General features: G+C 46.9%; 1 protein-coding gene across 1 annotated transcript in view; it reads left to right on the top strand.

Annotated features, from left to right (window-relative positions):
* The window catches only part of LOC119227384 (neuronal PAS domain-containing protein 3), a 142,746-nt gene that overhangs the window by 119,399 nt on the left and 4,266 nt on the right, over positions 1-19,081 (top strand). The window contains 4 exon segments of the mRNA XM_037486128.2: positions 744-924; positions 12,173-12,291; positions 14,765-14,958; positions 16,367-16,473. Coding sequence (XP_037342025.2) covers positions 744-924; positions 12,173-12,291; positions 14,765-14,958; positions 16,367-16,473 — 601 coding nt within the window.

Raw genomic sequence — 19,081 nt, 5'->3', positions numbered from 1 at the left:
TGTGAGATGATTCTCTTTTCCTAATCATCACTTTCTGCTGCAGATGAGACTTTATGAGGGGACTAAATTGCCTTAAAGGGATTTCTTATTAAAGGGATTACATCCATGTAATCCTCTTTGTCCCAGTGGACCCCCAAAAACCGAACACACACACACACACACGCGAGCGTGCAGTACATAACCAGATTAACACGCGGTTTTTGATGTCAAAACGGCGAGCAGGTCGGTCACGTGATCCCGTGGAAAATCGTGTAGTTAATTGTGTTTTCTAATTACACAAAAGTGTTTGTGAGCTCCATGCTGTTTGTGCGTGCTGTGTGATTGTGTAGCACAACGCTGCGGTTTCTGCCGCGCTGCTTCGTCTCGTCCCCAACGAACAAAGACAAATCCGCTTCCATCGGCGCTAATGACCGTCTTTAAGGTGAAGGGACGCTGTGTTTATTCAATGAGAGGAAGCTTATTCATCCCATTTCCATGAGAATGAAAAGCCGCCGCTGATTCGCTGAGGGACGGATTAGAGGAGGAGGAGGAGGAGGAGGAGGAGGAGGAGGAGGAGAGTGATTAGAAGGAGGAAGAATATTCCTGGTGTTGTGCTGCATCTCGAGGTACAGCGACTCTTCTTCATCCCCCCGTGTGACGGATGAAGAAGGAATGACGGTCGATGAGAGTCAAACATGTTTCACACGTGACCCTTGACCCCGTAGGTGGAGCAGTGATCAAGTCCCGCCCCTCTGTTCCCGCAGGTGGAGCTGACGGGCAGCAGCGTCTTCGACTACGTCCACCCAGGAGACCACGTGGAGATGGCGGAGCAGCTGGGCATGAAGCTCCCCCCGGGCCGAGGCCTGTCCCTGTCCCAGGGGAACGTCAACGAGGACGGGGCCTCCTCCGCCTCCTCCTCCTCGCCCTCGGAGACGCCGGAGCCAGGTAGGGAGGGAGCGAGGGGGGGTCTGCATGACTCGTTCATCACCATGAAGAGAGAAAGAGAAAAGAGCCGAGTGGTCTCAGGAAAGATGACGAAGAGGAGGACGAGGAGGACGAGGAAAGATGAAATGAAAGGTCATGAACGTGAAGGAGGGAGGAAAGGTCAACGACGTATTTGACCATCTTTATTAAACACAAACAAGTATAACACCCTCTGTGCTTCCATCCCTCCTTTCCTTTCCCTCCTCTCTCCTCATTGTGCTCCTCCCTCCCTTCCTCCCTCACGCTGATGGTAATTTAAGTATTAGGGGGAAAATCCATTTATAAATTAAACAAAATGACTTGATATCCATCGAGTCCCTCAGTTCATCAGCCTGTTCAAACAAGGTGGGGTGTGGGGGGGGAGGGGGGGGATTGGCTCGGCGGCCGGCCGGGTCCTCGGAGACGCCGCGGTAATTAGATCTGCCGCCGATTCTGTTCCCGGCTGATTGGCGCCGGCGACGCGACGAGCGGCTTTAAATTAATTGGAGTTCCACATTTGAGGTTTCTTGTTCTTTTTTTTGTTCTTTGACTTTCTCCAAAAAAAAAAGTTCTAACTTGAGTTCAGCATTCCAACCCCCCCCCCACACATACACACTCCCCCCCCCGCGCAAACCCCGCCCCACACACCCCCATCGACAGTCAACGTCTCGATATGTCTGCAGATAATAAGGAGATCTAAACATGGGGTGTTTCCCCAATGCTAAGAGGTCTGAATGTCTTTGTGACTGAGGGAGGAAGAAAGAGGGAGGGGGGGGGGGCAAAGGTGTTTGTTCTGCCATGTTAATTTGTCTAGAGGGAAGCAGGGGCGGGGGGGGGGAGGCCGGGGATGTTGGGACGTGTTTGAATGTCTATCAGTGCTTAGCAATGTTAATTTATCCAAAGGAAAGAGAATAGAAGAGAGACGGGGGGTACGTGGGGGGGGGGGGGGGGGGTGTATGTGGAGGAGTTATCCCAAATGATAATGTGACCACAGAGAGAAGCAGGATTAGGATTCATGGATGTGCTTTAATGTTAATTCAGTCTGGAGGAGGAGGAGGAGAGGAGGAGAGGAGGAGGGCCGGCGTGAATGCCTATGAGCGCCTCCTGGGAGGAGGCGGGGCTTAGCTCAGCTGTCACTCTGGATTGAAGGAGGTGCTGTGCTCCTCCCCGGGAGACCTCTGTGAGGTCCACAGTGCGGCTCCTCCTTCTGAAGGGACAGTAGCTGAAGTTGTGTTGCTAAGGACAACGGCTGACAGGATGTCTTTGCTACTTTGTGTTGTTTTCGCTAACATTCATTTCCCAGCATCCTCCTCTCCAGACGATGAGTAATGCGTTTCCACCCCGTCATTAGTGGTTCCTCCTCAGTCCATTTGTTGAATCGTTTTCTCCTCCTCCTCCAGGCGTCTTTGTTTCCCTCGTCCTCCCTCGCCAGGGGAGGGGCTCCGGTCGATGTGTTTCTCTCTCGGTGTTGATGGTGTAAAGTGGGTGAAGGTGGTTTATAGAGGTCACGTGGGACAGGACGATGAAGTTAACGCAATGAAAGCATCGGTTAGGTTTAGGAAAACCTCATGTTTCAGCTTTAAATAACAACCAACAGGTAGGTCTACATCAGTCGGCCATTTTTCTGAAAATGACATTTACATTTACATGAGCTTCCTCTTGTCACATTTACACAAACCCACAGTCAGGTTTACACAAACCCAGAGTCAGGTTTACACAAACCCACAGTCAGGTTTACACAACTAACCCCACTGTCAGGTTTACACAAACCGACAGTCAGGTTTACACAAACCGACAGTCAGGTTTACACAAACTCTCAGTCAGGTTTACACAAACCCACAGTCAGGTTTACACAAACCCACAGTCAGGTTTACACAAACTCTCAGTCAGGTTTACACAAACCCACAGTCAGGTTTACACAAACCCACAGTCAGGTTTACACAAACTCTCAGTCAGGTTTACACAAACCCACAGTCAGGTTTACACAAATTCTGTCAGATTTACACAAACTCTCAGTCAGGTTTACACAAACCCACAGTCAGGTTTACACAAACCCACAGTCAGGTTTACACAAACTCTCAGTCAGGTTTACACAAACTCTCAGTCAGGTCCACACAAACTCTCAGTCAGGTTTACACAAACCCACAGTCAGGTTTACACAAACCCACAGTCAGGTTTACACAAACTCTCAGTCAGGTTTACACAAACTCTCAGTCAGGTCCACACAAACTCTCAGTCAGGTTTACACAAACCCACAGTCAGGTTTACACAAACTCTGTCAGGTTTACACAAACTCTCAGTCAGGTTTACACAAACTCTCAGTCAGGTCCACACAAACTCTCAGTCAGGTTTACACAAACTCTCAGTCAGGTTTACACAAACCCACAGTCAGGTTTACACAAACTCTTAGTCAGGTTTACACAAACCGACAGTCAGGTTTACACAAACCCACAGTCAGGTTTACACAAACCCACAGTCCCGTTCAAACCCAAAGACACGTGTTGATGCCTCCTGCTCGTTCTCCTGGAGGAATCCCACCGTGGATTCATCGAGCTCGTAAGGAGCCACAAGTTGCTCTGTTGCCTTCAGAAGTTCACGCGGCTGCACCACTCTTCTTTATTCAAGTTAATGAGCAGGCTTCCCTGTCCGTCATTTCACATCAGCTGACCCCATCCTCTACTCATCAAGTATTAAGAGTGCAGTTAAAACACCACATGACCTTGGCAGGGAGGGAGAGGGGGAGAGAGAGAGGGGGGAGAAGGGGAGAGATCTTCCCTTTGAAGCTCCTCTTTCATCCCCCTCTTGCTCTTAAGTGGAATCATCTTTAAAAGCACATGATGCAATTTGACTAAAATCCCTCAAAATGAGGTTGGAGGTTCTTTTTCTCCAGCGAGTCAACAAAGGCTTTTAAAATATCACGAGGCTCATGTGACATTTAGAGGAAAGTTACACGTTCCAGAATAAACTTGAGAATCATCTTAGTTATTTTGAGCAGGTCTGTTGTAATGTTGGCTCATGCTGCTCAGGAATGACTGACGCAGTTCATTTGGATTTGAACAAGTTTTGAACCTCAGATGTCAAAGTGACCTTTGAACCCAGCGACAGGCGGCGTTTAAAGAAACTGCATGACCACATGATGATGTCATCAGAGGCATCTCCATGATGAAGGGAGCTTCAGTGCTCTTCAGTACCTCACAAGAACTCAAAGTACACATCCATCAAAACCACACATATATATCTATATATATATACTGTAGATATATATGTATATGTATCTATATACTTTATTTATATATATCTATATATATATAGATATATATAAATAAAGTATATAGATACACATTAAAATATGAAACATGAGGAACCAACTCGACCTGCTTTCCTTCATCTCAGAGGTGAAGTTCTGACATAAGATCTCACTTATTAGCTCCTCGCCGGCTAATCGTCTGCAGCGTCGCCTTATTCCAACATCACAAGTCTGATTATTGTTGCTAATTACACGATTAGCACAGCGGGGCACGCGGGGGGGGGGGGGGGGGGGTATTTCGTCATAATCGCTCACATTCATCATAATTACACAAGTTTACAGTCACCTACAATTAATGTCATTTAAACAACGCCCAAGGACGGGCTGTGTGTGTGTATGTGTGTGCGTGTGTGTGTATGTGTGTGCGTGTGTGTGTGTGTGTGAGCGTGTGTGTGTGTGTGTGTTTGTGTGCGTGTGTGTGTGTGTGTGCGTGTGTTTGGTGGTAAAGCGTGCTTGTGTTTGCATTTGAAAATGTCACTTGGACACGAGACAAAGTTCAAACGTGCACGCTCGTGCACACACGTGCACGCTCGTCTCAGCCTCCACTTCGTTCACTTCTGTCCTCGATGATCCTTCATCAAATCGTCGTGTTCATGAATGAATTATTAATATATGTTTAGTCTAAAGAAGTTTCTCTACTTTGCTTTAGAAACATAGATTAATTGTACCATGTGACTGGTCACATGACTGCGTGGCTCCTCCCTCTAAACTCTCCTCTCACAGACGATCACAATGGATTCAGTCCAGTTTAATTCAATCAGAGTCACAAGTGTGTTTTTAAAACCACTCGAGGCAAACAAAGAACTTTCTCACAGGCCGAGGATTATTACTAAAACAAAATTATCCGTTTGGTTAAGTTTTATCAAACCGCCCCGCCGCAGTGAAAGGAACCTCCTGAGCACACAATGGCCAATCACAGGCCATTATTATTAGACTTTTTCTAATTAGGCTCCTTAACGAGGACGGGAGGCTGTTTACAAAGGAGCTCAGATAACTGGCGGCCCCCGACGACAAATGAAGCGCTCCTCTCTACACTATCTGCCTGTCACAGCGGCGATAACGAGGGGGGGGGGGGGGGGGGGGGGGGGGCTTCTCTAGGTCAAGACTCAACTTTTAATTTGAGACATGCAGTCAGAGAAAGTGTGTGTGTGTGTTCTCCTTAATTCACATTTTATAAGATTAGTTATACATTCAGATTAATGATGGACATCAGAGAGACAGGATGTGAGGACGCAGACAGACAGGATGTGAGGACACAGACATAAGGGATGTGAGGACACAGAGAGACAGGATGTGAGGACACAGACATAAGGGATGTGAGGACACAGAGAGACAGGATGTGAGGACACAGACATAAGGGATGTGAGGACACAGAGAGACAGGATGTGAGGACACAGACATAAGGGATGTGAGGACACAGAGAGACAGGATGTGAGGACACAGACATAAGGCATGTGAGGACACAGAGAGACAGGATGTGAGGACACAGACATAAGGGATGTGAGGACACAGAGAGACAGGATGTGAGGACACAGAGAGACAGGATGTGAGGACGCAGAAAGACAGGATGTGAGGACACAGAGAGACAGGATGTGAGGACGCAGACAGACAGGATGTGAGGACACAGACAGACAGGATGTGAGGACACAGAAAGACAGGATGTGAGGACGCAGACAGACAGAATGTGAGGACACACACATAAGGGATGTGAGGACACAGAAAGACATGATGTGAGGACGCAGTCAGACAGGATGTGAGAACACAGAGAGACAGGATGTGAGGACGCAGTCAGACAGGATGTGAGAACACAGAGAGACAGGATGTGAGGACGCAGACAGACAGGATGTGAGGACACAGACAGACATGATGTGAGGACGCAGTCAGACAGGATGTGAGAACACAGAGAGACAGGATGTGAGGACGCAGACAGACAGGATGTGAGGACACAGACAGACAGGATGTGAGGACGCAGACAGACAGGATGTGAGGACACAGACAGACATGATGTGAGGACGCAGACAGACAGGATGTGAGGACACAGACAGACATGATGTGAGGACGCAGACAGACAGGATGTGAGGACACAGACAGACAGGGCCTGTCCTGTGAGGACTGTCCTCACAGTAAATGCCACACCAGTAGCAGCTCGTGTTGTGTTTAGCTAACCGGCCTCCGTGGACAAACTGACCTTTGTGCTGTTTGTTTATGTTTGTTTTCTTGTTTATTTTCCCTAATGTCTCCCCCCCCCCCCCGTGTGTCCTTCAAACCCTCCCTCTGTCACTCTTTCTTTAATCCCATCTCTCTCTCTGAAAGTAATTATGCAGGTTGAAGATTAAGACAATTACTTATTATCTCTCCATTATGTGTGTTTCTATGTCCTCGTGACCTCTGACCTCTTGCAAAACAAAGACCAGATTTCATATCAGAAAAAACTAATTTTTCTCTCATTCACCTTCCTCTCCTTCCTTATCGGCACTTTACTTTGACATGACTTCACGTTAAAGCAGCTCCACCACGGTCACATGACTTCACGTTAAAGCAGCTCCACCACGGTCACATGACTTCACGTTAAAGGAGCTCCACCACGGTCACATGACTTCACGTTAAATGACTTCACGTTAAAGCAGCTCCACCACGGTCACATGACTTCACGTTAAAGCAGCTCCACCACGGTCACATGACTTCACGTTAAAGCAGCTCCACCACGGTCACATGACTTCACGTTAAAGCAGCTCCACCACGGTCACATGACTTCACGTTAAAGCAGCTCCACCACGGTCACATGACTTCACGTTAAAGGAGCTCCACCACGGTCACATGACTTCACGTTAAAGCAGCTCCACCACGGTCACATGACTTCACGTTAAAGCAGCTCCACCACGGTCACATGACTTCACGTTAAAGCAGCTCCACCACGGTCACATGACTTCACGTTAAAGCAGCTCCACCACGGTCACATGACTTCACGTTAAAGCAGCTCCACCACGGTCACATGACTTCACGTTAAAGCAGCTCCACCACGGTCACATGACTTCACGTTAAAGGAGCTCCACCACGGTCACATGACTTCACGTTAAAGCAGCTCCACCACGGTCACATGACTTCACGTTAAAGCAGCTCCACCACGGTCACATGACTTCACGTTAAAGGAGCTCCACCACGGTCACATGACTTCACGTTAAAGCAGCTCCACCACGGTCACATGACTTCATGTTAGACTATAAAGGAGCTCCACCACGGTCACAATTCAATCTCATCTAAATCCATACTTTCCCTCTTCCTCCCTCCTTTAAAGTTTCCTCATCCCTCCCCTACCTCCTCCCTTTCTCACTATCGACTCCCCCTCGTCTGCATCCTTTTACTCTCTTCCACTTCCCTCCTGGATCCGTTCCCAGAAGAGGAAGAGGAGAGGCTAAAGACAGCTAAGAGAGGCCTTAAGAGTCTTGTCACATGGAGATCACTGAGGAGGGAGGGGGGGAGGGAGGAAGGGAGGGAGGGAGGGAGGGGGGACAAGAGGAGAGAAAGAAAGACAAAGCCGGGATCAAGGCGTCTCCAGACTATCAGAGCGCTGTTTGATTTGAGCTCATTGTCCTGATGAGACTGTCAAAATAAAAGTCTTCTTCTTTCATCAAAGCCAGAGGAGGAAGATGGTGATGGATGAGAGAAGGGGGAGGAGAGGAGGAGAGGAGGAGAGGGAGGGAGGGAGGGAGTCAAATGAATTAAGGCGAGGAGAGGAGGGAGGGAGGGGGAAAGAGGAGGAGAACAGGACAGGAGAAAAGGAGGAACGGGAGGAGCTCTACTCGATTTGTGGGAGAACCATCACATAGACACACAACTACACAACTACACACAGACACACACCACCCTCCTTTTCCTCCGTACATGCCCCCACCCCTCTGCTCCTATCCTCCTCCTCTTCCTCCTCTTCTTCCTAAACTGAAAAATGATCACTTGGTCTTTCCGCGCTGACACAATTTGTCAAAACCCGCCTGATAGGAAACACATTCTATTCATAAGGCGAGCCTCGCCTCCCCCCCTCCTCTGCCTTCCTCCCCCCTCCTCCCACTCCTCCCTCCCCCACTGACGGTAGCAATTCAATTACAGCCATGGAGGCGATAGTGAGCCGGAGAGGAGGCAATATGACAGGACAGTTACAGAGTGTTTACACAATTAAACTTTCCCTGACAATACTCCCGCGTGTGATGAATGCCTCGCACGCCGCACTGTGTGTGTCTGTGTGTGTCTATACACGGTGTGTTTGGGTTACTTCTGCACATTTGTCATGATTGCCATGATCGCCCGGCTCCTGCTGTTGCATTGTGGGTAAGAAAAGGAGGCGAGGCAGGAAGGGATGAAGGAAGAGAGAGAAGAGTAGAGATGTAATACATTTAATATATATATATAGGAACCTGTAACGTACTTTTCTACAAGACACAGATATGTTACTTTATGGTCTGTTAGAGACCTGTCAATCGACCTAAAGCGTCCCCTCTTTATGGTCTGTTTGACTCTAAAAGGACCATCATTCACTAAATGAACATCATGCTGCATTGAAGAAGACTTGAAACTAGAGACTGAGACCATAAACTCATGTTTACAATGTTTACTGAGGGAATAAATCAAGAGAGAAGTAGAGTCATTTCCTCATAGACGTCTATGGGAGCAGAGGAGTCGCCCCCTGCTGGTCACTACACAGAAGTACTCATTTCCTCATAGACGTCTATGGGAGCAGAGGAGTCGCCCCCTGCTGGTCACTACACAGAAGTAGAGTCATTTCCTCATAGACGTCTATGGGAGCAGAGGAGTCGCCCCCTGCTGGTCACTACACAGAAGTAGAGTCATTTCCTCATAGACGTCTATGGGAGCAGAGGAGTCGCCCCCTGCTGGTCACTACACAGAAGTAGAGTCATTTCCTCATAGACGTCTATGGGAGCAGAGGAGTCGCCCCCTGCTGGTCACTACACAGAAGTAGAGTCATTTCCTCATAGACGTCTATGGGAGCAGAGGAGTCGCCCCCTGCTGGTCACTACACAGAATGACGCTTTCTGATTCCCTTAATGTGCCACACGTGTCCGTCCCCTGCTTGTTAAACTACATCCGTCTCACTTGCCTACGTCCCGTTGCCGTGCCGACGGAGGTCACAGCGACCTTGGCCGTTTGTCTTTCCTTCCCCTCGCGTCACATCGGTTATCAGTCGGACACAACGGGCTCTCTGAACCGGGCGCCGTCGTTACGCCGTCTGACAATGATGCAGCGCCTCGCCGAGACGCACGCATGTGTTAGGAAACCCTCGGCACTCTGGGTATTGTCCAAAGATCACAGGCGTAGGTGAGTTGTTCTTTTTAATGAATCATTTGTCCTTCAGACGTGGGAGAAGTTTCCGCGCCGTAGATAATTAGGCCCCCGAGTCGCATCCGGCAGACACCTGCTGCCTTTGTAGCGCTAATCTGCGTCTTGTAGGAGCGGCGTCCCCGAAGACGCCACGGCAACGCCACGGCAACGCCACGGCAACGAGCAGAATGAGAAAACACCTCCGAGGCCCCACGCTCCCTCTTCTTCTCCTCCTCCACATCCTCATCTTCTTCTTCTTCTTCTTCTCCTTTTACCTGTGGTGCCTCGCTCCCTCCGTCCCGTCACTTCTTCTTCTACCACTTGCATCACTCTCGTCCTCCTTCTTCTTCTCCTCTTCCTCCCACGACTCGACACAAAAATGTAACAAGAACGCACACACTGAGCGTGCATTCTAGGCAAAGATGTGTGTGTGTGTGTCAATGAAAGGGGAGACCGGGTGTGTATGACAATGAAAGTGATATCTCTCTCGTGTGTGTGTGTGTGTGTGTGTGTGTGATTCTGTGGGGAAACTAATCCTATTAATTCAAAGTGAATAACAAAGAGGGAGACAGACAGAGGGAGAGAGGGGGGAGGAGGGGGGAGGAGGGGGGAGTCCTGCTCCCCTGTCGACTGTCCGTCCTCCCTCTCTCTCCATCATCATTATTCCTCCGTCAGATCGCAGCTGATTTCCTGGAGGACCGAGAGAGGGCGGACTGACGGAGGGATGGAGGCGAGAGGAAGGAGGAGGAGGAGGGAGGTGGAGGAGGAGGGAGAAGGATGGAAGAAAGAAGAGGAGGAGGAGGAAGGAGGAGAGAGGAGGAGGGGAGGGGAAGATGAATGAGGAGGGGCGAGAGCTGCACCTCCTTCTAAGGCCTGGTTTCCTTTCTCCTTTACTCTTCTCCACCTTCCTCACCTCTCACCTCCTTCTTTCTCTCCTCTTTCTCTTTCCTTTAACTTGCTTCCTTTCCTTCCATTACTCTCTCTCTTTTCTTCTGTTCCATTCCCTTCATCTTTATTCCCTCTCTCTCACTTTTGCTCTCTTACATTCATATTTTTCAGTGTCTTCTCCCATTTTCACTCCTCCTCACTCACTCATTTCATCCTCTCACCTTGTGTTCTTCTTCTTTCCTCCCTTCATCTTCTTCTTCTCTTTTCTCGCTTCAGGTTTTTTTTCTTCTTCTGTCTCTTACGTCCTTCCCTTCTCTTTTTCAGTTATTTTCTTTCCTTACTTCCTCCTTCCCTTACTGCCTTTTCTTTTCCTTCATCCTTTCTTTCCACCCTCCTCCATCTTTCTCTCTTTTTCCATTCCTACTTGATCTCTTTCTTTTCTTTTCCTCTGTTCTCACTTTAGTTTTTCTCCTCTTCGGTCTCATTTATATTTGTCTCTTACGTCCTCCCTCCCTTCGTCCCTCCCTCCCTCTTGTCTCACTCTCTTCAAGGACATTTATATTGTAAAGGATGAATTTGCATATTAATTCATTTCTTTCAATTTTTTCAGATTAGACGTTGTCAACACGTATCAGTGCGATCAAACCGCCGCGTCCACTAGAGACCTGCGAGAGAGTGTGTGTGTCTGTGTGTGTGTGTGTGTGTGTGTGTGTGCGTGTGTGTGTGTGTGTGTGTGTAGGGAGGAAACAACCAGCGCTACACAGAAACATATTAGAAGAAGATTGTCAGTACAAAGGACTCATGTAGAATAACTTTCTATTTCTATTTTCTTTAAAAAAAAGAATAACTGAATGTTTGCATCGAACAAACAGAATAAATCTCTAATCTCAGATTAGTCGTTTATGGATCTTTGTGAAAGTACGACTTTTATTCTGAAGGAATCCATTTCCTGTTCCCTGAGAGCCAAACCTGGAGCGACTTTGATTCCAACAAAAACACTCGATGGTGTTAGAGACCACACAATACCAGAGACCACCAGAGACCACTAGAGACCAGAGACAAATAGACCACCAGAGACCACTCGAAACCAGAGACCACAAGAGACCAGATACCACTAGACCACCAGAGATCACTAGAGATCAGAGACCACCAAAGACCAGAGACCACTAGAGACCAGAAACTACTGGAGACCAGAGACTACAAAAGGCCAGAGACCACTAGAGACCAGAGACTACAAGAGACCAGAGACCACTAGAGACCAGAGACTACAAAAGGCCAGATACCACTAGAGACCAGAGACCACTAGAGACCAGAGACTACAAGAGACCAGATACCACTAGAGACCAGAGACTACAAAAGGCCAGAGACCACTAGAGACCAGAGACCACCAGACCACCAGAGACCAGAGATTACAAGGGATTAGAGAGAAACCAGAGACTATAAAGGCTTAGAGATCACTAAAGGTCTTTACAGGTATATATATATATATATATATATATATATTAATATATATATATATATATATTAATATATAAAAATATATATATATATATATTAATATATACTAGTTTGACGGCGATCTAAATCTTTCTTCTGGCTTTGTTCAGTGTCTGCAGGAAGTGTGAAACCTGGAATCACATGGTTTCGTGGGCTCTTGTTGTGAGTCTCTCCTCATGTTGTTGTTGTTGTTGTTTGTTTCCTCAGTGGAGTCCAGCAGTCCGAGTCTCCTGGCCGCCGACAACCTGCTGGAACGATCCTTCTTCGTGAGGATGAAGTCGACGCTCACCAAGAGAGGAGTGCACATCAAGTCCTCAGGATACAAGGTGAGCTACTTCCTCCTTCTCACTTCCTTCCTCCCACTTCCTTGCTTTTGCTTCCTTCCTCTCACTTCCTTGCTCTAGCTTCCTTCCCCTTGTCTCCTTCTTTACACTTCCTTTTTCTCATTTCCTTCTTCTCACTTCCTTTCTCTTACTTCCTTGCTCTCACTTTCTCCTTCTCACTTCCTCCTTCTCACTTTCTTCCTGTCACTTCCTTGCTCTAGCTTCCTTCCCCTTGTCTCCTTCTTTACACTTCCTTTTTCTCATTTCCTTCTTCTCACTTCCTTTCTCTCACTTCCTTGCTCTCACTTTCTCCTTCTCACTTCCTCCTTCTCACTTTCTTCCTGTCACTTCCTTGCTCTAGCTTCCTTCCCCTCGCCTCCTTCTTTACACTTCCTTTTTCTCACTTCCTTCCTCTCACTTCCTACACAAGGAAACTTTAATCCAAGTTCATACTCTGAGTCAAAAGGACAGACGTTGTGTTTCTCTTCTGTTTGTGTTCTTTCTGTTGTGTGTTACGCACACACACAGACACACACACACACACAGGATCAGTGTTAACATGCTAATCCCGTCTTCCTTCACACTCTGGGAAGACGGGACTATGTGATCTGACCAACACATCTCTGTCTTTGAGTGTGTTGGTCGGTGCGCTGGTGTGTGTCTGTGTGTCTGTGTGATTGTGTTAGTGTGTCTGCGTGATTGTGTTAGTGTGTCTGTGTGTGATTTCCTTGAGGACAGGAGAATATATTTCCATCCAGTAGCTTATAGTCTTACATTCTGTCATCAGATGAAGTGATCCTTATGGAAATCTGTAATCCTACCGTGGACAAATAGTTATTACGTGTGTGTGTGTGTGTGTGTGTGTGTGTGTGTGTGTGTGTGTGTGTGTGTGTGTGTGTGTGTGACTTATGGTGTCTACACTTCTCCATTTTAATTGGTTTTAATCATTTTAATTTAGTTATTTTTTTCTTTTATGATAGATTTTTAATAAATGAATTAATAATTTAACATTTTTTAAATTATTATTTTTATTTACGATTCAATAATATATTTACAAATACAACTCAAGTTTATTCACATTAATATTACAGTTGTTTTTATATTATATCATACATCAATTTTCTCAATAATCTGAAATTCTTTAAAGAAGAACGCTAATAATAATAATATAATAATAATCGATAGAAAGTAGAAATCAATAAAACCACGCAGTTTTATGAATGCTGTTAACAGTTAAATAATTATATGATCGTACAATAAGAAAAATAAATAATAACAATATTTATTATTAGAATTACAATAATACATAATTAATCATAATCATAGTATCAAATAATGAAAGTGGAGGAATTATGCAATCAATGATGTAAAAATAGAATTTATACTAAATTTAAAAAGTAAATAACACCAAAATTGTAATAAAAACAGATGTTTAATTTGAATCTTAATTTCATAGTTTTCTCATCTGATTTATTTCCAGATATTTTAGTTTGATTTCGTCTGGTTTTTCGCTAATAATCTTTTTTCTCAGACAGAACGTCTTAAATCTGCTTCAATTTTATTCACCAAAGAAAAGATACAATTTACGGACAGATAATATTTATTGATTTTTTTTTAAATGTCAAAGACAGTAGAAAGCAGGAAGGGTTTTATTTTGTTTTTTAAGTAAAATAAAACATCATCATGCAGCGTCTGTGTGTGTGTGTGTGTGTGTGTGTGTGTGCGTGTGCGTGTGTGTGTGTGCGTGTGTGTGTGTGTGTGTGTGTGTGTGTGTGTGTGTGCTCCACCTGGCAGACTCAGATCACATGCAAATCACAGCGGAGGCAGAGACGTACATGAATATTCATGCACACGCATGAATATTTTACTACACGCGTTTGCAGTGAAACACACACACACACACACACACACACAGTGTTAGAGGAGCTTCTGCCTCGCTGTAGAGGTGCCCTTGAGCAAGGCGCCACGATCTTCACGCTCCTTCTACTCTCTTCTGATGCCACAGTATTCATCGATGTGATCAATGTATTCATATTTGTTTTATTATTAGTATAAAGCAGGAGAATCTATGATCACATATGAACTGATCTATAATATAAATAATAACAGTAAAACATTCACTTTTATTCCAGAGGAAAGCTTCAGTTTCTGTTAATGTGAAAAATAGAAAAGAAAACTGTGTAATTTAAGTCATTTTTGGAGTAAATGCTTTTAACCAACCAATAAACCAATAATGACATTGTATTTATTGTAACTTCTTACGTTGGTCAGGAAGTCACAATAAGATCAAAGGTCAAAGGTCAAAGCCTTAATGAAAGAAAACATCTCTTAAGATGTTACATTTAAACGGAGGATGAAGTATTGAAAACGGTTACATTCTGGTCTGAAAACAGATGAAATACAACAGTCCGTCTCTGCCCCCCCCCCCCCCCCCCCCCCACTCACTTACCCCCGTGTGTTTGTTGCCCCCGGTCAGGTGATCCACGTCACGGGGCGCCTGCGCATCAGGATGGCTCTGACGCACGGCCGCTCCGTGCCCAATCAGATCATAGGGATGGTGGTGGTGGCTCACGCCCTGCCCCCCCCCACCATCAACGAGGTCCGCATCGACTGCCAGATGTTCGTGACCCGGGTCAACATGGACCTCAAGTTCATCTACTGCGAGAACAGGTGGGATCAGAATGAGGCTGAAACAATGGAAGACATTTCACATTTTTTCCTTAATTTGAGCTAATTGACAAACAAATTTAATTTGTAAGTTATGACAAATGTTTTGGATACAATAAATATGATTTATATGATTTATGATGATTTATATATAAGCATAAACTCATGTTTACATTGTTTACTGAGGGAATAAATCAATAGAGAAGTAGAGTCATTTCCTCATAGACGTCTATGGGAGCAGAGGAGTCGCCCCCTGCTGGTCACTACACCAGAAGTAGAGTCATTTCCTCATAGACGTCTATGGGAGCAGAGGAGTCGCCCCCCTGCCTGGTCACTACACAGAAGTAGAGTCATTTCCTCATAGACGTCTATGGGAGCAGAGGAGTCGCCCCCTGCTGGTCACTACACAGAAGTAGAGTCATTTCCTCATAGACGTCTATGGGAGCAGAGGAGTCGCCCCCTGCTGGTCACTACACAGAAGTAGAGTCATTTCCTCATAGACGTCTATGGGAGCAGAGGAGCCGCCCCCTGCTGGTCACTACACAGAAGTAGAGTCATTTCCTCATAGACGTCTATGGGAGCAGAGGAGTCGCCCCCTGCTGGAGATTATTATACTATTATTTTAACTATTATTATATTATCATTATGCTCTGATTATATTATTATACTTGTTTTACCATTATTATTATTCTAATATTATACTAGTATTATTAAACAATCTTTATACTATTATTTTACTATTTATACGCTATTATTATTTAATTTAACTATCATTATATATTATCATTAATTATTCTATTAATATACTATTATTATTATACTATTACTATACTTTTCATATACTATTGTTATTTTACTATTATTATACTCAGCATTATGGTGTCGAACATAAAACTCCATCCTGTCGCCCCCAGAGAAGCGGAGCTTGTTATTCATGAGGAGGTCCGACCCAATCCTCTCCGGTTTAACGATGAAATGTGCTTCTGATGGATCGCCATCTCGCTCAGGGGGGGGGGGGGGGGGGGGGTGGAGGGAGGGGGGGGGGGGGGGGGGTGGATTCATATCAGGCCAAAAGAGCAGAAGAAGAAGGAAAAAAATGTTTTTATTATAAAAAAAAAGACGAGGGGGGGGGGGAGTGATGGGGGGGGCAGATTACTTTTCTTGTGGAGACACAATGCGAGCAGATGATGATATGACAGGAAGTCCCCCCCCCCCCCCCCCCCCCCCCCGAGGGCCACTTCCTGTCTGAATGAGGCTTCTTTCTGTCCGTTATCTTCCTGCCAGACATTTCCCTCGGAGACGGAGGACAGATTCTATTCAGGCTGATATTGTAGAAGAAAGTTCACACCCCCACGTTGCCCCCCCCCCCTCCCCCCTCCCCCCTCCCCTTCCCCCCCACCATGTGTTCCAGGATCAGTGACTACATGGACCTGGCGCCGGCGGACGTGGTGGGCAGGAGGTGCTACCAGTTCATCCACGCCGAGGACGTGGAGGGGATCCGAGAGAGTCACCTGGACCGTGAGTACCACCTGACCCCGTGCTCCTCACCGATTGGCCAGAGCCGGTCTCTGCTACAACCGGGAAGTAAATCACGTCTGTCTGATGTCATATGTTAGTAGTTTTTTATTAGTGTTATTTCTAATAACAAAACTGAGAAATATTTGTATTCCGGTGTACTACAAGTACATGAAGTATTCCATCAAAGTACTTTCTTATTCTCAAAACATCCTCTTTAATAAATGACATCTTTCTACCTTTTTATACAAAAAAAGAAAAACATGAAATGAAGCTCCCTGAAACTTTTTCAATCACCCCCCCAACAAAAAAAAATCTTGAGCAATGAGCATCCAGAGTGGCAATCAGGAAGTGACTGTACGGTGGCCCGGAGGGTCAGACGGGGCGGGGGGCTGGGGGGGGGGTAGAATATGGAGGCAGATTATCGGCCTCCAGGAGGTCAGCGAGGTTTAAATAGTCGCCTTTTATTCTTTTTCTTCTCTTTCCACGTGAAAACTGGAAAGAAGGAAGTGTTCAGGGAGAGAGGGTTCCTGCCCCCCTCCTCCCCCCTCCTCTCCTCCCCCCTCCTCTCCTCCCGTCCCTCTCTGTCAGGTGTTTCTGAAGTCAACCTTCTCCCTTCTCTCTTCTCTATTCGGGGGCAGCTTTAATTCTCGGTCTCTGTGACCTTGCTGATTGTGTGACGGCTGATTTCAGACCAGCGGCGTAATGATCCCGTCTCACCCGTCTCACCCGTCTCACCTGTCTCACCTGTCTCACCCGTCTCACCCGTCTCACCTGTCTCACCTGTCTCACTCGTCTCACCTGTCTCACCTGTCTCACTCGTCTCACCCGTCTCACCTGTCTCACTCGTCTCACCCGTCTCACCTGTCTCACTCGTCTCACTCGTCTCACCCGTCTCACCTGTCTCACCCGTCTCACCTGTCTCACCCGTCTCACCCGTCTCACCCGTCTCACCTGTCTCACCTGTCTCACCCGTCCCCACCCGTCTCACCCGTCTCACCTGTCTCACCCGTCTCACCTGTCTCACCTGTCCTCACCCGTCTCACCTGTCTCACCCGTCTCACCCGTCTCACCTGTCTCACCTGTCTCACCCGTCTCACCTGTCTCACCCGTCTCACCCGTCTCACCTGTCTCACCCGTCCCACCCGTCCCACCTGTCTCACCCGTCTCACCCGTCTCACCCGTCTCACCTGTCTCACCCGTCCCACCCGTCCCACCTGTCTCACCCGTCTCACCTGTCTCACCCGTCTCACCCGTCTCACCTGTCTCACCCGTCCCACCGTCCCACCTGTCTCACCGTCCCACCCGTCTCACCCGTCTCACCTGTCTCACCCGTCTCACCTGTCTCACCTGTCTCACCCGTCCTGTGCAGGACGTCTTCTGCTGGACGTCTTTCTGTAGGTTTCATGTTGACATATGATGAGAGATATGAAGCAGGTTACTGTGCTACTGTTGGATCGATGGTACAAAACAGCATGCTGGATAGAAGGTGACCCCCCCCCCCCAGACCAGGACCAGTCCCCACCCCCCCCTGTCTATTATCTAGAATCCGAAATTCCTTCTTCATACTTATAAATTAAGGTGAACAGCTTAATAAATGAATTAAAACCCCGTCGTCTTCAGGTGGGAAAAAAGGTGTTTTCAGTCTTTGTAGTTCAGCAGCAGCTCTCTGGGCTTTGATTCTTTGGTGGGGATTATTGCCCCCCCCCCCCCCCGACCCCCCGACCCCCCCCAGGTGGTTAGGGAATCGATCAAGGTGTATCTTAGAGGGAGAGCCTGTTCTCTGAGCGGGGATCTAAATTTTAAAAGGCTTCTTTTTAAGCGGAGGACGAGGCGTGATCCTCCTCCGTCTCCCTAAGTCTCCGTCATTACTCACCACGGGGAGGGGGAGAAAGGGGGAGAAAGGGGGGAGAGAAACACTCGTCTGATTCGTCTCTTCTCAGAGAAATGTGAAGGAACAAGAGACATCGTCTCTGAACCATCTCGAAGAGACGGAGATAAGACGCTGTGCTTTTTGAAAAGGAGACACTTAGAATCAAAGGAGAGGACATGTGAGGACAGAGAAGAGAGTTGGTCTCTACTAAACATAAGGATTAAACCTGCTGGTCTCAGATCAGAATCATCAGCAGTGCTTCTCATTGGACACCAGACATCAGCTGATTGTGTCTTTCCTTTGATCCGTAACAATTGACACAAAAGTTTCCCCAAAAAGAAGCTAAACGTTGAGGAAGCCGCCTGTAAAACGAGGTGAGATGAAACGTATGATGTCATATAGATGAAGATTAATAAAGATTTATCACCAAATGATAGAAAACGGGACAAAAAGAGAGAAACGAGGGAGGAGGTGAGACATAATCCGAATGAAGATGAAGACCAGGAGTCTTCATCACAGCAAAGCACGGAGACAAGCAGGAGGCCGCAGACAGGAAGTTGGGAGGCGTTCAAGTGCAGTGGGAAAGTAGAGAGACAGAGAGGTCTGCAGGAGTCACAGGCGACATGTGAAGACATGAACGCAACATCTGCAGCTCCAGCAGGGGGCGACAGAGCGGCCATCTTTAAAAAGACTCAGCGAGGAGGTCTTCATCCTCCAGACACACACACACACACACAC

Source organism: Pungitius pungitius, chromosome 14, assembly GCF_949316345.1.
Source record: "Pungitius pungitius chromosome 14, fPunPun2.1, whole genome shotgun sequence".
NCBI classification, from domain to species: domain Eukaryota; kingdom Metazoa; phylum Chordata; class Actinopteri; order Perciformes; family Gasterosteidae; genus Pungitius; species Pungitius pungitius.
The sequence above is the reverse complement of the archived record's forward strand: the minus strand, read 5'-3'. Positions and strand labels throughout refer to the sequence as shown.